The 14,972-nt window shown below is 44.2% G+C and overlaps 1 protein-coding gene across 3 annotated transcripts; it reads right to left on the reverse strand.

Annotated features, from left to right (window-relative positions):
* Positions 1–1,106: 1,106 nt before the first annotated feature.
* Positions 1,107–14,872, reverse strand: KBTBD2 (kelch repeat and BTB domain containing 2). 3 transcript variants are annotated; one of them, XM_042816500.1, is made up of 4 exons: positions 14,804–14,872; positions 7,976–8,478; positions 5,690–5,855; positions 1,107–5,268 (listed from the first exon to the last, which is right to left on the reverse strand). In XM_042816500.1, exons 2-4 carry the CDS (start codon positions 8,143–8,145, stop codon positions 3,721–3,723), a joined length of 1,884 nt encoding a protein of 627 aa, XP_042672434.1. In that variant the 5' UTR covers positions 8,146–8,478; positions 14,804–14,872; the 3' UTR covers positions 1,107–3,720. The 3 variants fall into 3 exon arrangements, with proteins under 3 accessions (XP_042672434.1, XP_042672437.1, XP_042672435.1); XM_042816503.1 differs by lacking the exon at positions 14,804–14,872 and adding an exon at positions 12,980–13,939; XM_042816501.1 differs by lacking the exon at positions 14,804–14,872 and having other exon boundaries at positions 7,976–11,020.
* Positions 14,873–14,972: the final 100 nt, after the last annotated feature.

Consider the following 14,972-nt stretch of genomic DNA (forward strand, 5'->3'; position numbering starts at 1 on the left):
CACATCATCTTTCTGCAGCACAGTTGTACTTTGTTTACCTTTTTAACAAGAAGAGTAACATAGAAGTAGAGAATTCATAAAAAGCAGAAATATGTAATGGTTAGGTGATAGGATGAAAGACAGAAGGAATTCCTTCACTGTTTTTTGTCCTTAATTATTGTAGTAGAAGAGAGAGAGCTTAAAAAAAAAAGTAGGCATAGAGCTTTAGCTCTGTGATGTTTCTGTTCTTGTCCTGTTCCTTATCAAACACTGCACGTACCAGTAGGACTCTCAAACTGGGAGATGGGTCACTTCTGTCAGTGCCAGTGTGGTGGTGGATTTAGTATGATTGTTATTCCCAAAGTGATGTGATCCATGTGTATGACATGGCACAGAGATGGCTTCATCTTGGCTGCAGCAGTGTTAAGTTTAGCTGTTTTGTTGAGCTCTTTATTGCTGCTGGGATTCCAAGTGGTCTGACTGTGGGCGTTTGATAGAAAGTACAATTGTTGTTACTTCACTCAGATCCTTCATTACTGACAGTAATTCATTACAGATTCGTTACCCTTGTGCCCACCCCATCTTTATCATAGGATCATAGAGTGGCCTGGGTTGCAAAGCACAACGATCATCTGGTTTCAGCCCCCTGCTGTGTGCAGGGTCACCAACCACCAGACCAGGCTGTGTGAAAAATTTCCTCTTTCCTTCCACATCCAAGTTCCTGGCTTTATCAGCCTCTTCCATACCTGAACTTGGAGGTGTGCAAAGATGCACAGATTTTCTGTGAACTGCCTCCCTGGATTTTATTCAGGCTGCTGCTGTTTTCCTCCAGGCTGTAAGCTCTGCCTTGCTTTACAAGTTCTTGATCAGTGCTGCAGAAGTGATGTGGTAACAAATATGGAGCATATGAAAGGGGAAATAATGTGAAGTACCAGGCAGAGCTGTAGAGCTTCTTTAAAAAAATTACCAGCAATTGCTCATGAAAGTTAACTTACCCCTCTAATGTTCTCTGTACAGTTTGACACAATTGGCTGCCCTAATTTTGACTATTCCCCTTAGAACAAAAATTAAGCTTTCAATTAGGCACGCAGTTAAACAACTGTAAAAATAAGTGGATGCACTAAAAGTGTTGGTAGAGTGTTCTTTTATTATTTCAGGTACAGGGAATTGAAATTACATAGGACTTAAAGGTATTTCTATCAGAAAAAAAAAAAAAGCAAACTTTTTGCAAATATAGGAAAGCTTGAGGACATAAGGAATCATTAGAACTTGTATGTAAATGTACCTTGTAGTCAAGTAGAGGTTGAGTAGGCTAGCATTAGGTAAGCTTTGTAGTGAGATACTGATTTAGAACTCTTTGAAGGCTTTAATCATCACTGCTCTATTTATAAAATGAGAGCTGCATTTTTCAGCCGCTGTCTTTGTTCCCACTGCAGTCGAATTCGACCACTGGCGACCATTTCCAGACGTGTGACAAGGCTTTGCCTGCAGTTTCCTCCTCTAATAATGAAAAGGAACAATTCAGACTAGAGATTCGCATTTGCCAGCTGCTTTTGTCTGCGGTCAAATACTGACTGCAGCATCTAGTGGTGTAAGTGAGCTGATAGTAAGCATGTCTGACCAAGTCACAGCACTGTTTGACACCTGACTAGTCTTGTCCTTAAGTACTGCATTATTAAAATTAATTTTAAATAAGGTACCACGCAGGCTTACACCAAACTGTTCTAAGGAGTACAAAATGCAGACTAGCAGGACGTCCCTCTGCATTTCAGAAGATGTCTTTAGCTGGTCCCATGAAGCACTGAGTGCAATTCAGTGCACTGTTTGAACCTACCACACTTTTGTAGGGTAAGAAATCATGCATGAGATCTTAAACTTGAATTGAAAGTTCCCATTTAACAGAACACACCTGCTGTGCTCCTTCCCTAGCTGCAGATCATCTACACTTGAAATTAAAGCATGTCTTGAGCCTAAGGCTGCTGTAGTAGCCCTCGATGAAGCAGGCTACTGTGAGGACGATCCCCAGAATGAAGCAGTCCGGTCAGGCTGCAGTGAACAAGATACCACCACCATTTTTGCCAGAGGTCTGTGGTCCTCGGAACATTACAAATCAGCAACACTGTTCTTCTAATTTGTGCACCATTGGACCAACTTGTAACTGGTGCTCCAGGTTACAGTAACATGCTACCAGCGGGAGCACAAGTCACTCCTCCCTTCTTGCCTAAGCAATTCAGGCAGCAGAAGAGCTGATGAAGCAGTAAATGCCAACATCTAATTTGTCACCTTCCTTAAAGTTAGTAGTTTGCCTCTTTCTCTTCACTAGCCAGCATTACTTGTCCTGTAAATCCTTACATTCCACAAAACACCACGACTGGAGATGTGTCACTTTACAGAAGTCTTAGTGGAAGTTTCAAGTTCTGTGTAATGCTGGAAATTAGGTACACAGGTCCAAGTTTTCCGTAGCTTAACTATTTGAAATAGCTTTCAATAAATTAAGAGATACTGTTTGAGGGTGAGGGAGAGGGCGTAACCGTGTCAACTTCAAGCAGAAAGCACACCCAAACTCGGTTGGATTCAGTCTTTTTTAATAAATTAATGTCATTCAAAATACAGTGCCAGAACATGATGCAACTGAACATGCTAGTAAGGTTTGTCATGAAGCACCTGTGTTCATGTTAGGCTGGCGGTGCCCCGCTACTGCTAGTGGTTCCTGGGATTAATGCCGGAGCAGCACGAGTCATCTGCTCTCCTGCACGCAGAGTACAGGATATTCCTGAACTGGTTGCTTCCCCCCGTCCCCCCGAAGTAAAAAACCTGATAGCTAAGGGATATCTATACACAATCACACTACAGTAATGCTTGTTATTAAATTAACAGAAAATAAAGACCTGGTTAATCCACACTAAAACTTTGTTTTACAATGGAAAAATACATCAGCAGCAGGAATATACATGAGCCAATGTTACTGTAATACAGAACGTGGAGGCATTCACGGATTAAAGCTCCACAGAGACCCGCACTATGAGGGCTGACAATTCCTATTGCAAGCCCAGCAACTTAAGTCCACACCTGGTAAACTACCAGCTGCTTGGAAGACCTGTATTCTAAACAGACAGGTATAAGTTTGTGAAAATAGAGTACATGCACCTAGTAGTACAGCTTGACTGAACCTGCAGTCATCTTGCCCTGCACATTACAATACAATGGAAGATCTACCCTTCCTACTGCAGGTAGATCCATGGGATTTGTTTTTGTTTGTTTTTAAATGGCATTACTATACCAACATGGATACTAGTATTAAGTGCAGCACAGTCCCTTAATTAGGCCACACCAACAATTATATAACTAGCACTTGATTAGAACACCCAGAAGTAGTTCAAATATAACTGCAAGGTACTTTCAGAAGAGTTGTGATATCATCCTAGAAACAGTAAATACTTTTTTTTTTTTCTGAAGCTAGTTTTCCTGAAACAGGCTTTACAGAACTAGAAATTAATTCTTTAGACAAGTCAGATGACTAAGATCATGATATACATACATGTTTCTCAATTATCAGATAATATTATTTCAGATTATGGAAGCATACCAGTTTATTTCATCAATTCATACTGAACTGCTGCAAGTATTTGGTAGGGCATAAAAATACAACTCATGAAGGACCGACTGGACATTCTTCTTCCCAGACTTCTCACAATCATTTATTTCAAGGTAACCAACCATACACTGAATGGGTTGCGCAGTCTAATTCTGGAGCTGTACAGGTGGTAAAGTAACCATCTCCCCATCCAGATCAAATTCATCCGCTCCATCTGGTGAGAAGAGATACGTTGGAGGTTTCCAGGGGGACTCTTCGAGGCAAGATGGATACAGCTTTCCTACAGTGCACCGGAAGTCCTTGCCCAAGTCCCACAGCACGCGTTCCGATATGTGCTGCCTTAGAAACCAGCGATCGAGTTCCAGGTCGTACTGATAGGTGGCATACCTCGCTCTCTCGTTCATGTGGGTTTCTCGTATGAAGACACACAAGGAGTTGGAGATGACAACGGCTCTCACGCACGGGTCAGAATAGCGCTTGGCAGGGATATTAGCCGCCATTCTCCATTCGTTTTTATTCACGTCGTAGATCTCCACAGTTACGGAAGACCCGTCCACAGTACTGCTTGGGAGCCTTATGCCAGAGTTGCTGGCGATGTGGAGTCCTCCGATGTAGAATATTTTATCGCCAAAAGCGGCAGCTGAAGCAAAACATCTGCTTGTTTGTCGCATAGCCATTTCTACCCAGGCATCTGACCTGGGAAAGTAACAGTACATCAAGTTGTGTGCCATGACGTAAATGCAGTTGTGAACTGCTACCGCCGTGCTCCACTGCCACGCACAGGGCAGCGGGCTCACCATGGTCCACTCGTCCTTTTCTGTGTCGTATCTTTCGACCGTTCTCCTGTTGAGCTCTCCGCCGACGCTGTCGCCTCCAATTGCATAGATGTATCCTTCACAGCAGACCAGGGACGGCTTGATACGAACAAAGAGCATCGGTGTCTTTGGAAACCAAGTGTTTTGCTGTGCATCAAACCAGTAAAAGCAATTCACAGTTCTGAAGGCAGCCTGGAGCTTGCTGCTTTTACTGTGATTGGTTTTTGCATTTTTCAGAGGAACTTGCCCCCCTGCTATATAGATGTCATTATCAGGAGTTACAAGTGTTCCAACCTTATGCAAGTCAGCAGGAGGACTGCAGAGCTTGTAAACTTTCTCTGCCTGTGGGCTGTAACAGACAGAAGAATAAAGACTACTGGGATTTTCAGCAGCAGCTTCAATGAATATCATCATCTCCTCTTTTGTCATACCAAGCCTGGGCTTGAAAAACTTGGGCATAGATTTGTACAGTCCTTGTACCACCACAGACTTATCATTGGGCGGTAAGCCTTGAAACCAGGCTCTCTGTGTTACTTCTGAAAGTGCATCGATTCGGATTTGGCTAAGAACAGAGGACAAATACTGCGACCGTGATTCCGTGTTGTACTCCAGCCACAGCATAGCGGCTTCACGAACCGTCTCCTCCTTTTCCACGTTCAAGTTGTCACTGCTCAGAATATCGATCAGCAGATCGTGCGACAGCTGCATGAAAGCCTCCTGGTGGTACACAGCTGTGAACTTGTGCTCCACCATTCTCTTAGCGCTCTGCTTTAACTCTTCACAGCTGAAGAGATCAGCAAAACTTAACAGGCGCACACAATTCTCTGCATTGATCTTTTTGATTAAGTACTCTCTGCACCGTTGTAACACATCATCTACCTGTAATGCAAAAAGAAAAGAATTCAGTGTTGCCACAGACAGTTTGTTCTTTCTCTTTCCATCAGCAGGTGAAAGTATTTGTGTTTTGGGCTAAACAGCAGAGCTTAGGCCTGGAATAACATAATATACACAAAAACACAGCAGTGACTCAATGGTTGCATGCAGATTTTGTACGTTACATTACGATGGCTGCTTGAGAAAGTAATTACCCAAGTGTTGCACGCTGTTCTGCTGCCACCCTCCAGAGGGCCAATAAAGCAAGGAGGGATGTGTACATGAAACGTATCTGGCAGGCAACTGCTGTCTATCTATACTAAGTAAATTGAACAAGAGTATTCTGAAGCTTCTAAACCTAACAAGTCAAAGAAGAAACAGTTCTGAAATCAAAGCAGTTACTTCACACAAAGTAAAACACTCCTACCTGTAAGAAGCAGGCAGTTTCATACAGCTGTTCTACTGTGCTGTCACTTATTGCCAAGTTACCCGTGTATGCATACGTTATTATAATTTGTAAAGTGGCTGCATCCACATTCCTCAGGTGCACGTGTGTTTGTTTGCTTTCACTTAGCCCGCTCATGAACATAGCTCTGAAGAAGAACACACACATTAAGACAAGAACCATCAGTAAACAGTCACTTCGTAAGTCTTCAGTGATTACACTCTAAAAGGTAAACAGGTTTTTTTGGTTACCTGTTTACAGATACTTAGTATTTTTCCTCGGGCTACCATCCAGTATTAAAGCACTCGTACTGCACATTTGAAAAATACCATCAGTGCCTTCTGTAGAATTATTTCATATCTGTCTATCTATATATGCAAACTAATCTGTGTCAATAGGCAGAGAACTAATGAATTGCAAGCTTTCTCCGTTAACTGAAAAGAAGGAAGAAACACACTCCAGCATGTGCTGCTTAAAGATAACAGTGATTTTAGATTCTAAAATGAAAAGAAACAGCTCAGCCCATTGCATAAATGTAAGCTGTACCAAAAGTGTGCTCCTCTGAGAGGATGAGAAAGTCAGAGAAAGGAGCAAGCATCAGCACTCTGTGAAGCTTTTATGTACCGTTCACACTGTACAGTAAATTCAAGTTTGTAGACAAAAAAATGAACCAAGGGCAGGAAAAAAAGATCCTTAAAGTATCTCTATTGCACCTTCCCAAAAAGCAGAAAGGCAATTATTAATAGTTATACGATAAACTCAGCTTCAGTTTCTCTATATTTTGAACTGGTAAGGAAAACCAGATCTGAGAGGAGTCTGAAGGAACAGTGGTGCACCCTGCACTCTGCCTGCAGCTGCAGAGGTGAAGGCAGCATGGAGATGCACTCCCCAGGCAAAGCCATTTCAGCAGCACCTGGCACAAAGGCAGCACCCACTGCCCTCCTCCTGCCCCAACTCAATCTCTGTCCTCTTCTAAGCTCCTTAACTTGGGCAACCTTGTGTTTTAGGTGGAACCACTGGCCACATGAGCATCTCAACTTGCCAGGCAGCTTTTTAAAGCTAAGCAAGACACTTAAAGAACACCAAAGAGGCTGCTCATGATAGAAACTAAGGGGGCAGCTGTTACAGAACCTGGCTGCAGAGCACGCCTACACACAGCCAAGCAGCACGTGCCCAAGCTGTGCAGTCGTAGCAGTGCTCGAGCACAAAGCTGGAAGGTAAGCTTGCTGCTTACAGGATGGCTGGATCACTAAGAGATGCCTTTCGGGTCTTCCCCCTCTCCCCGCAGCCTCTTTCAGGACTATCAATTTTTCATAAGAAGGCTAAATTTAGGAACTAAACATCTTTTTGTAAACCAAAGCAGAGGAAAAAAAAAACAGAATATGACAAAACCACGAGCTCGATGCTTCTTTCAACCAGCGCCAAAACCTCATTCCATAAATAATAAAAACACGTATGAATAAGAGATCTGACTGCACATTCTAATGCTTCACACTGCATGGACTCATGACAGCTTTCCAACCTTATGATTAGAGCCACCCACACTAAGTCTGGCCACTCTTCCAGTGGCTGTGATTTTATAGACAGTTGGAACTGTGTCATCTGCAGAAGGCCAACAGCAATAATCATTATCTAATGATTACAAAACACTTGCTGCTAAAAATTGTACCAGATTCATCTGAAATGAAGAAAAATGAACACAAACAATAGCTGGGACAAAAATTTGTGAAAATAATTAATCCTGGAATAGCTTCCCAAATTAAAAGCTACACTACTGCATGACTCTCAGGCTTCACCGCTGAGCAGAGGGGAAAAAAACAAACGGATGATTTAGAAAAGGAAGGCACGAGCTTGCACAGCACTCCCTCCTTACAGCAGACTTCTGCTGAGAAAACAGAGATGAACATGGCAGTGACACTTCCATAGCCAAGTCTCAACGACCTGTAGGCACCTCATCTTGGGGAACAACATGGTTAAGTACGAAGAGTAAGAAGTTCGTTAAGATTGAAATCAACTCCCTGAAGAATACTACCATTGCAGATGTGATTTTCCTTTCACACCTCCTGTTGAAAACTCCAAAATAAGTCACAAGATGCTGGAAAATGTATATTACTCTTCTGATGTAATATATATATACATATTTAACTTTCTCACCTCACTCCAAAACATTCTGCAACACATTATTTGTTACTCAGTTAACCTCAACTACACACAGAAGCAGATACCTCAGATTCTCTTCAATTAAGGAGCCCTGATTTGAATACTTACCTGAAGTATGAGCTGCATGTTGCAAGAACCATCTTATGGCAGGGAAATTCCGTACCCTCCACAATCAATACTATGTCAGTTAGCAACTGCTGTTCATAAAAGAACTTTAACTGCTCCAGCAGGGACACAGCATATTCGCTATTTATCTGCTTCTCGTCCTGGGTAGACATGACTGTATTCCATTAATATTTCCAGGACCAGAGAGAAAAGTGAAGATCTTTTTGCCAGATAAAGGCCAGCTGAGCGTTTCTGAAGTCAGTTCAGAAGTGATACGGATCAAACAAAAAGGCAGCGTTATCTTTGCCAGCTGGATCAACGCTCCAGACTTTGACCTACGTTAGGTCATCATTCTTTGACGATGGCACAATACGTCCAGAGACTTTCAAGAGTGTCTGCAGGGCTCCTGGAGAGATTGATAACGATGCGGGAAACGAATCGGCAAAAGCGAAGGCTGAGGTAGGTTCTGTGGTAACATCTCGTGATCAGTGGCTGCACTTGAGGGACTGAAAGCAGGAAAATAAAACTGATTTACACACAAGCACTTTTCCATTTCCTTTTTATAGCTACCCATTAAAACTAACTGTCTAACAGACTGATTTCTAGTTTGTGCATATTGCTTGCATGAAAACAAAGAAAAACAAAAAAAAAAAGCAGAAAAGCAGGAGAGCTTGTATATGAATTCTCAAGATCTCAACCCATAAATTAAGATACTTTCTTTTGTCAGCACAGCTTTTAAGGCTACAGAACTAAAACGAGGCTCAGGAAGAGTAATCCCCTGGCAGGAATCACCTGGTTTTCCCACCAGCTCTGCCTGCGTGTTCCCTTGGAGCACAGCTAAGGCAGCTGCTTTACCTGCAGTGAGAGATGTGGCTGTTCTGTGTGTTGGTACATTTGTGTCTACTCAGAGCTTATTGGCCCCAGGCCTGCTAAGAATACAAACACCATTCCTTCAGCATCCCATCGCTTCCCAACTGAACTCTCAGCACCAAAATCCACTGGTTTCCTTTTCCACCTCTGACATTCTACCACAGAACAACAAGAAACAAAGCTAAGGATTTAAAAACCTAACAAGCATGTTCCCAATGTTTATTTGATTAATCAACCCTGTGCAGAAGGGCTTCATGCATTTATGTTCCATTTATTTTTTTCTCCTGCACAACTTCCAAACAAGCAGGTACGTGTGACACTGCTAGCAAGAGGAAAGAAAAACAAGGAGAGAATGGGAGCAAAGGGATGCAGGAATAGCAGAGGTCAAAAAAAAGTTGTAGTTGTAAGAGTAACGACCAGAGGCTACCAAGGTCTGCTTTCCTGTTTGAACATTTCTGTTTCTCTTTAAAAGAGGTTAATTTTTTTTTCCCTCCTTTTACCTTCCACCTGAACACAGACGTGCAATTAGGATGGGAGAGTTGTGACAGTAAAATATTACCATAAAGGACCCCAGAGTACCTATCTATCACATGTATACCTCCACATTCATTTAATGCTGCACTGTTCTACATTCCCAAACTGAGGAACAACTTATCTAACACGTGGTAATGCCATCACTTCCATGGCAGTTCATGAACAACACATGAAATACATTTACTTGAAATGGCACATTTCAACTTCCATCCAAAAATGCTGAGATTTAGTGTAAGGTGAATACCTGCCAGCCATACCAGAGATGTGCTGTTTCAACCTGTAACACCACTCAACAACAGCAGTCTGACAGGTAATTAAAGCCACTTCAATTACCACAAACTTAAATGTAGATCTTTTTTTCTCCTCCCCTTAGCAAATGTACACAAACAAGAATCTCTAACTTTTAGGTATCCCTGTTATTTAACCAGAAAAGTCAAAATAACGAAAACCAATATTCACTGTTTGTTCCAATGAAACCAGTTAATCGTTAAAAAGTAGAAAAAGGGGTTAATATTTGGAGGAAGAGGAAGGAGCAATTACTTTCTGATGAAATAACTGATATCACCATGAATGCTTTACTTCACATCCTAAATTTGCAAGTGCAGTTAAACACTGAGGTCACTGAAGCAGATGCGCATCACGGAGTTTGCTTATCTGAAGCAATGACTTTTTGCCTCAAGTCGTGGCTTCTTTTCCCCGAGTTCCCAAGCACTCCATCTGTACTCTGCTGACCACTACCCTGGCTATCTGATAACAGCTAAACGTGCAACCTAATCCATTGACAGATTCTGCACTGAACTTTAAGTGGTTACAGAGGCACACGGACTTCCTAAGCATGTCAGGCCCACAGAAATAAATAGCTCAGGGCCCTGCTGGGATCCGGGGTCTCTGCAGCATTGTTTTTCCTGGCTTAGGAGTAAAGTCTCACAGTACAGGCTGGGGCATTAAGCTGTGCTCAGGCAGAACATCAGTACTGCTGGGCTTTACTCAAAGAAAGTCAGCTCCAAAAGCTTCCTGTTCTGATGCGATTTTAAATAACAAACCTCCAGGACAAGCAAGGGAAAGAACACAACTTCAATGCGAGCTGTTTCAGTCATCATATAGCAGAACCCATCCTCAGATCCCATGAACAAATTGATGTACACCACCCAGTGTAAATACATTTTTGGCAACGTGGCTGACAGTTATGACTGAAAAAGCAGACCTGTTCAACAGAAGACCAGATGAAACTGTGAAATTAATTACTATAAATAGCTAGAACATTTGAGCATGACCCTCAGTGGCAGAGAAGATTGAGGAGATGTCAGGAGTCTCGTTGCAGAACACGTATGTGACCTGAATCACCTTTAGACTGCAAATTCACAAAGCTGGACTCTAGTTTCCAGCTGATCCAGCACTCTCTCCCATGATGTGCACTGGGGCTTCTGTTCATAAAACACAATACATACTTCACTTTCCCCATCCATGCTGAGTTCTTGCTGCTAGAGATAACCATTGGCTAAAGAACAAATGTCTGCGTGTGGCACAAGGTCATATCCCACTCCCTCCTAGTGGAACCGTATCAAACTCTCAGGAAAACAACTCACCCAGGGTCTAAACAATCACAGAATAGTTTGGGTGGGAAGGGACCTTTAAGATCATTTAGTTCCAACCCTCTGCTATAGGCTCTACAGCAGGCTGCTCACAGCTCCATCCAGCCTGGCCTCGAACACCTCCAGTGAGTGGGCATCCACAGCCTCTCCGAGCAGCCTGTTCCACCTGACCACCTCACAGTAAAGAATTTCTTCCTATCTAGTCCAGATCAACCCTCTTCCAATTTAAAATCTCCATGTCCTTACTCTGAATGTCTATTCTAAAGTGATCACTACTTCAGTATTCATTTGCTCAAGTGAAGTGAATTTGTTCAAAACACCCCAGACTACCTAGATCTGAAGAGTTCAAGATGGTTTTGAGAGATGAATTCACTTCAAAGGTTAAGAAACTGAGACACTGCAATAACAATCAGCACATCCAAAGGAAAACTTGTAAGAGGCTCCATCCTCCCAGGTCCCAGCCTACTGCCACAGCACTGAGCTTGGTTGGCACACAGCTCATAAATCACAGCTGACTGAAAAATGGTGACACTGATGTTATCAGCGTGACAGGATGTCTGCACAGCTACCGTCCTGTGGTTCTAGCAGCCACACAGATAGGCACTCCTGACTTACAGATGCAAAGATTTACAGTTGGCACACTGCCCTGAAGCGAAGATGGCAGAATAGAAGGTCCCCTCAATTCAGCAACGTTTTGTGCTGGGTAAATCCTCAGAAGTGAGCTGGCTAAAGCAGGACAGCGGGCGGCTTCTGGAAGGCTGCTGCAGTACCGGACTGCAAAGTGCAGCACTGTCAGCCAGAGAGCCAGAGCAAGTCCCTGTCAGGATGGACAGAACCATGGAGCAACAGACAGGTAAGAGGGCGAAAGTAATTACTCTTTTTGCTGCAGCAATTGTGATGAGGTGGCTTTCACACTTGCTCACGTACTTCAAATCTGAGCTGGGCCATTTGAAGAGTTAGTCATCAGATGTTAATGAGTTATGGGACAAGCTATTAATCGCTTTCCTGGAATCTGTTTCTCTTCTGAGGTCAGACAAAGATTAATGAACAGACACATCCTGCACTACACACTGTACAAATGCTGTCCTACGGTTCTATTTGTATTGTAGGAAAAAATACTAATTTCCAGCTTCACTAGCAGGAAGATGAGATATCTAGATACAATATTTTTCAATTACATTTACTTAACTAAATCTTCCTTAAAAAAAAAAAAAGGCTCTATTTTCTCCAAATTATCTGTATACCTACTTTGCCCTTACACGTACTTCACCTTACTTTCCTGGACAGTCAACTTACTTGACTTAGATTTAAATAATAAAAAGATTTAAACACTCTATTTGTGGACTTTCCATCAAATTCCAATTCCCATCTAAGTGCAGCTTCATACAAATCACAAGTAAAAACCTGTCTAATGAAGTGAGTCATTCACTATTTTTAACCTAATGAAATGTCAGAATTAAGGACTGCACAACCATAAGCCAAACTACACAAGCACTCAATTGTGCAGGGTGAGCAAGGGAAGCACTATGTATCAAAGCACCTACCCTGGGTTAGGATTAGCAGTACACTGAGTTACAAAGCAATGTGTTTTCAAGATGATTATCCCAACTAATGGCGAAAGGGAATACAAGTACTAAAAATGATTAAAATCAATTATTTAAATCAATACATCTAGCCAACTGATCTCAGAGATAGAAAGGAAAGAAAAAGAGGCGTTGGAAGCTCTGGATTCCTGAGTAATGTATCAAGTTTGCATCCTTGGCAGCGAAAATGAAATAGGTAATTGATGAGGCAAGATGTTTTCCTCTTTTCTAAAGCTATCAAAGTTATCTTTGAAAGCACTGTTGTCCAGAAACCTGAGGACACCAAGAAGATTCTAGTAAGTCAAGAACGTGAAATCTCACAAAAACAAAGGACTGATTTATTCTTACTGTGTTATTAATCCCAAAAACTGCTGCCCACTTGGAAGCTTGCACTATTTTCCATACATTACCACAGGGAAGCAACTCACAAGTTCAAGGCAGGTGAGCTGTCTGGACCTGGAGAGAAGCTAGAGCCTGGAAGTGCCAGACACCACGCTAAGAACACGTTTGGTCACAATGCACTCCTCAGCATCAGTTTCTTTCCTGTTTTTCTGCTCCTAAAGGAAGTCGCGCACTAAAGGAAATACCTGCTCAGAAATAAAATTAACATGAGATAAACCAGCAGCTTCACTTGGCAACTGGGCTTCCGTGTTGAGCGCAGGTAGTTTCCATCCCCAAGGGCATTTCTGTTTCGTGGAAAGACCTGGCCTGCCTCAGAGAATTAACCTTTGAAAATAAGGGGGCCAAGGTGCCTCCAGCAAGGCCAGCCATGTACCACCAGGGTATGGAAGTGTGTTGATATCTTGTTTCTTTTTGTCCCCTTTGAACTCTGGTATGTTTTTCTGAAGAATAGAAACTCCAAACAGCTAAGTACATCATTCCCTGAACGTCACCATATCCCAGCAATTACTTAACTGCAAACTCAAGCATTTGTACATTAAGATATTAACTCTACTAACAAATGCAGTTCAACTAACCGCGAATTACTTCCTGAAAGGCTAGAGACATAAAACGGATACTTGTTTAGCCACGTGAAGTTTATTCTCAACACGCAACTGCTACTGAATTAAGGACAAGACATTTTGGGATCATGGCCTGTTTCACAGTCACATGACCAATATCAAAAATCCGTGTTATAAAAGGAACCGAACTACAACCACATCCAAAGTTCAATCAAAACAACTAAGCAGCAACATCCTATTCTCAGCTCTGCTCTGTTTCTGTACGGCGCTGGTTGCACAGCACTGTGTATAACTGGCCCCTTTTACTCCACACGCAAAAATAACCTGGAAAGATGTGCAACATCCGTAATCTCAGTCAAGTTCTACACACCTGAGTACTCTGAAATATCAAACATAAAGAACTACCTGCTCCCCCAAGTTCAGCTTTTGGTAAGAGTTCTGAGTTGATGACATACCTGAAGGTTTTCTAACGCACATCTTCAGAGAACTCACGTGGACACAGCCCTCGCTGGGCTCACACTAGAGCACAATCTTACAGCTCTGCTACAACCACAAAGCCAAGCCTTAGCTTCGCATGGAAAGCTCTTAAGGCCGCAGATGCCAACCACAACGCAAAGCCGTTCCTACATCACGGTTAGAAGTCGCTCCAGAAGCAGCAGATAGCTACCCTGCTCGTCACAACAAACGCTGGAAAATCTGAGGCACGCAGATGGCTGATTCCGCAGCTCTTTTACAGTCTCTACTCGGTCCCTATTTAGCCCGTAAAACTTCACCGACACCCGTTCACCTCCTTCAGATCCAAGCACAGACAGCCGGAGCGCAGCCGCGGTCACGGCAGGTGCTGACACCGTACGTGTGCGGAGCGCGGGCCGAGGCGGATGGGCACCGGGCTCGGGAACGCCAGCGCCGTCCGCCCTTCCGAGCAGCTCTGCGGGCAGCGAAGCCCCGAACGCGGCCTCCACCGAGGAGCCCCACAGCCGCTCTCCCCTCGGCGGCACCCAGGAACGAAGCATCCCCGCCAGCGGGGCTCTCCGTGCCGCCGCACCGCGAGCGGCCCTACGGGCGGCCGCCGGCCGCCTCCCCACCCGGCCCCACCTCGCCTCCCCGCCCGGGCTCCACGGCCGCAGCGCCGGCCGGGAGCGGCCGAGGGTCGGCGGGGAGCCGCGCCCAGGCTCGGGGAGAGCCAGGCCGCCGCGCGGGCCTCCCGCTTCCCGCGGTTCCTTCCCCCCCCCCCGCCCGGCCCCTGGGAGACGGGAAGCGGCTCAGATACCGCCGTCCCGCCGGACAAACCTCCGACGGCCGCGTCCTCATCCGCCTCGGCGTCCCGAGCGCGGGCGGCCAGCGGGCCGGGGAAGCGGGGGCGGAGGATCCGGTCTCGCCCGGGCTGCGGAGGCGGCGGCCACCCGGCGCGCAGGCGCGCTGCCCTCCGCCGCCCGCCGCTCAGTCCCACAGCATCACC

Source organism: Centrocercus urophasianus, unplaced genomic scaffold (genome assembly GCF_019232065.1).
Source record: "Centrocercus urophasianus isolate 14NV4802_14NV808 unplaced genomic scaffold, USGS_Curo_1.0 seq_16, whole genome shotgun sequence".
Classification (NCBI taxonomy): Eukaryota; Metazoa; Chordata; class Aves; order Galliformes; family Phasianidae; genus Centrocercus; species Centrocercus urophasianus.

Bases quoted from the DNA above. Each gene is read 5' to 3' on its own strand.
- KBTBD2 (XM_042816500.1), bottom strand. From the start codon at position 8,145: ATGTCTACCCAGGACGAGAAGCAGATAAATAGCGAATATGCTGTGTCC. The intron at 5,856-7,975 runs GTAAGTATTCAA...GTTCTTCTTCAG, and splicing joins ACATGCAGCTCATACTTCAG to AGCTATGTTCATGAGCGGGC. The intron at 5,269-5,689 runs GTAGGAGTGTTT...TTTGCATTACAG, and splicing joins AAACTGCCTGCTTCTTACAG to GTAGATGATGTGTTACAACG.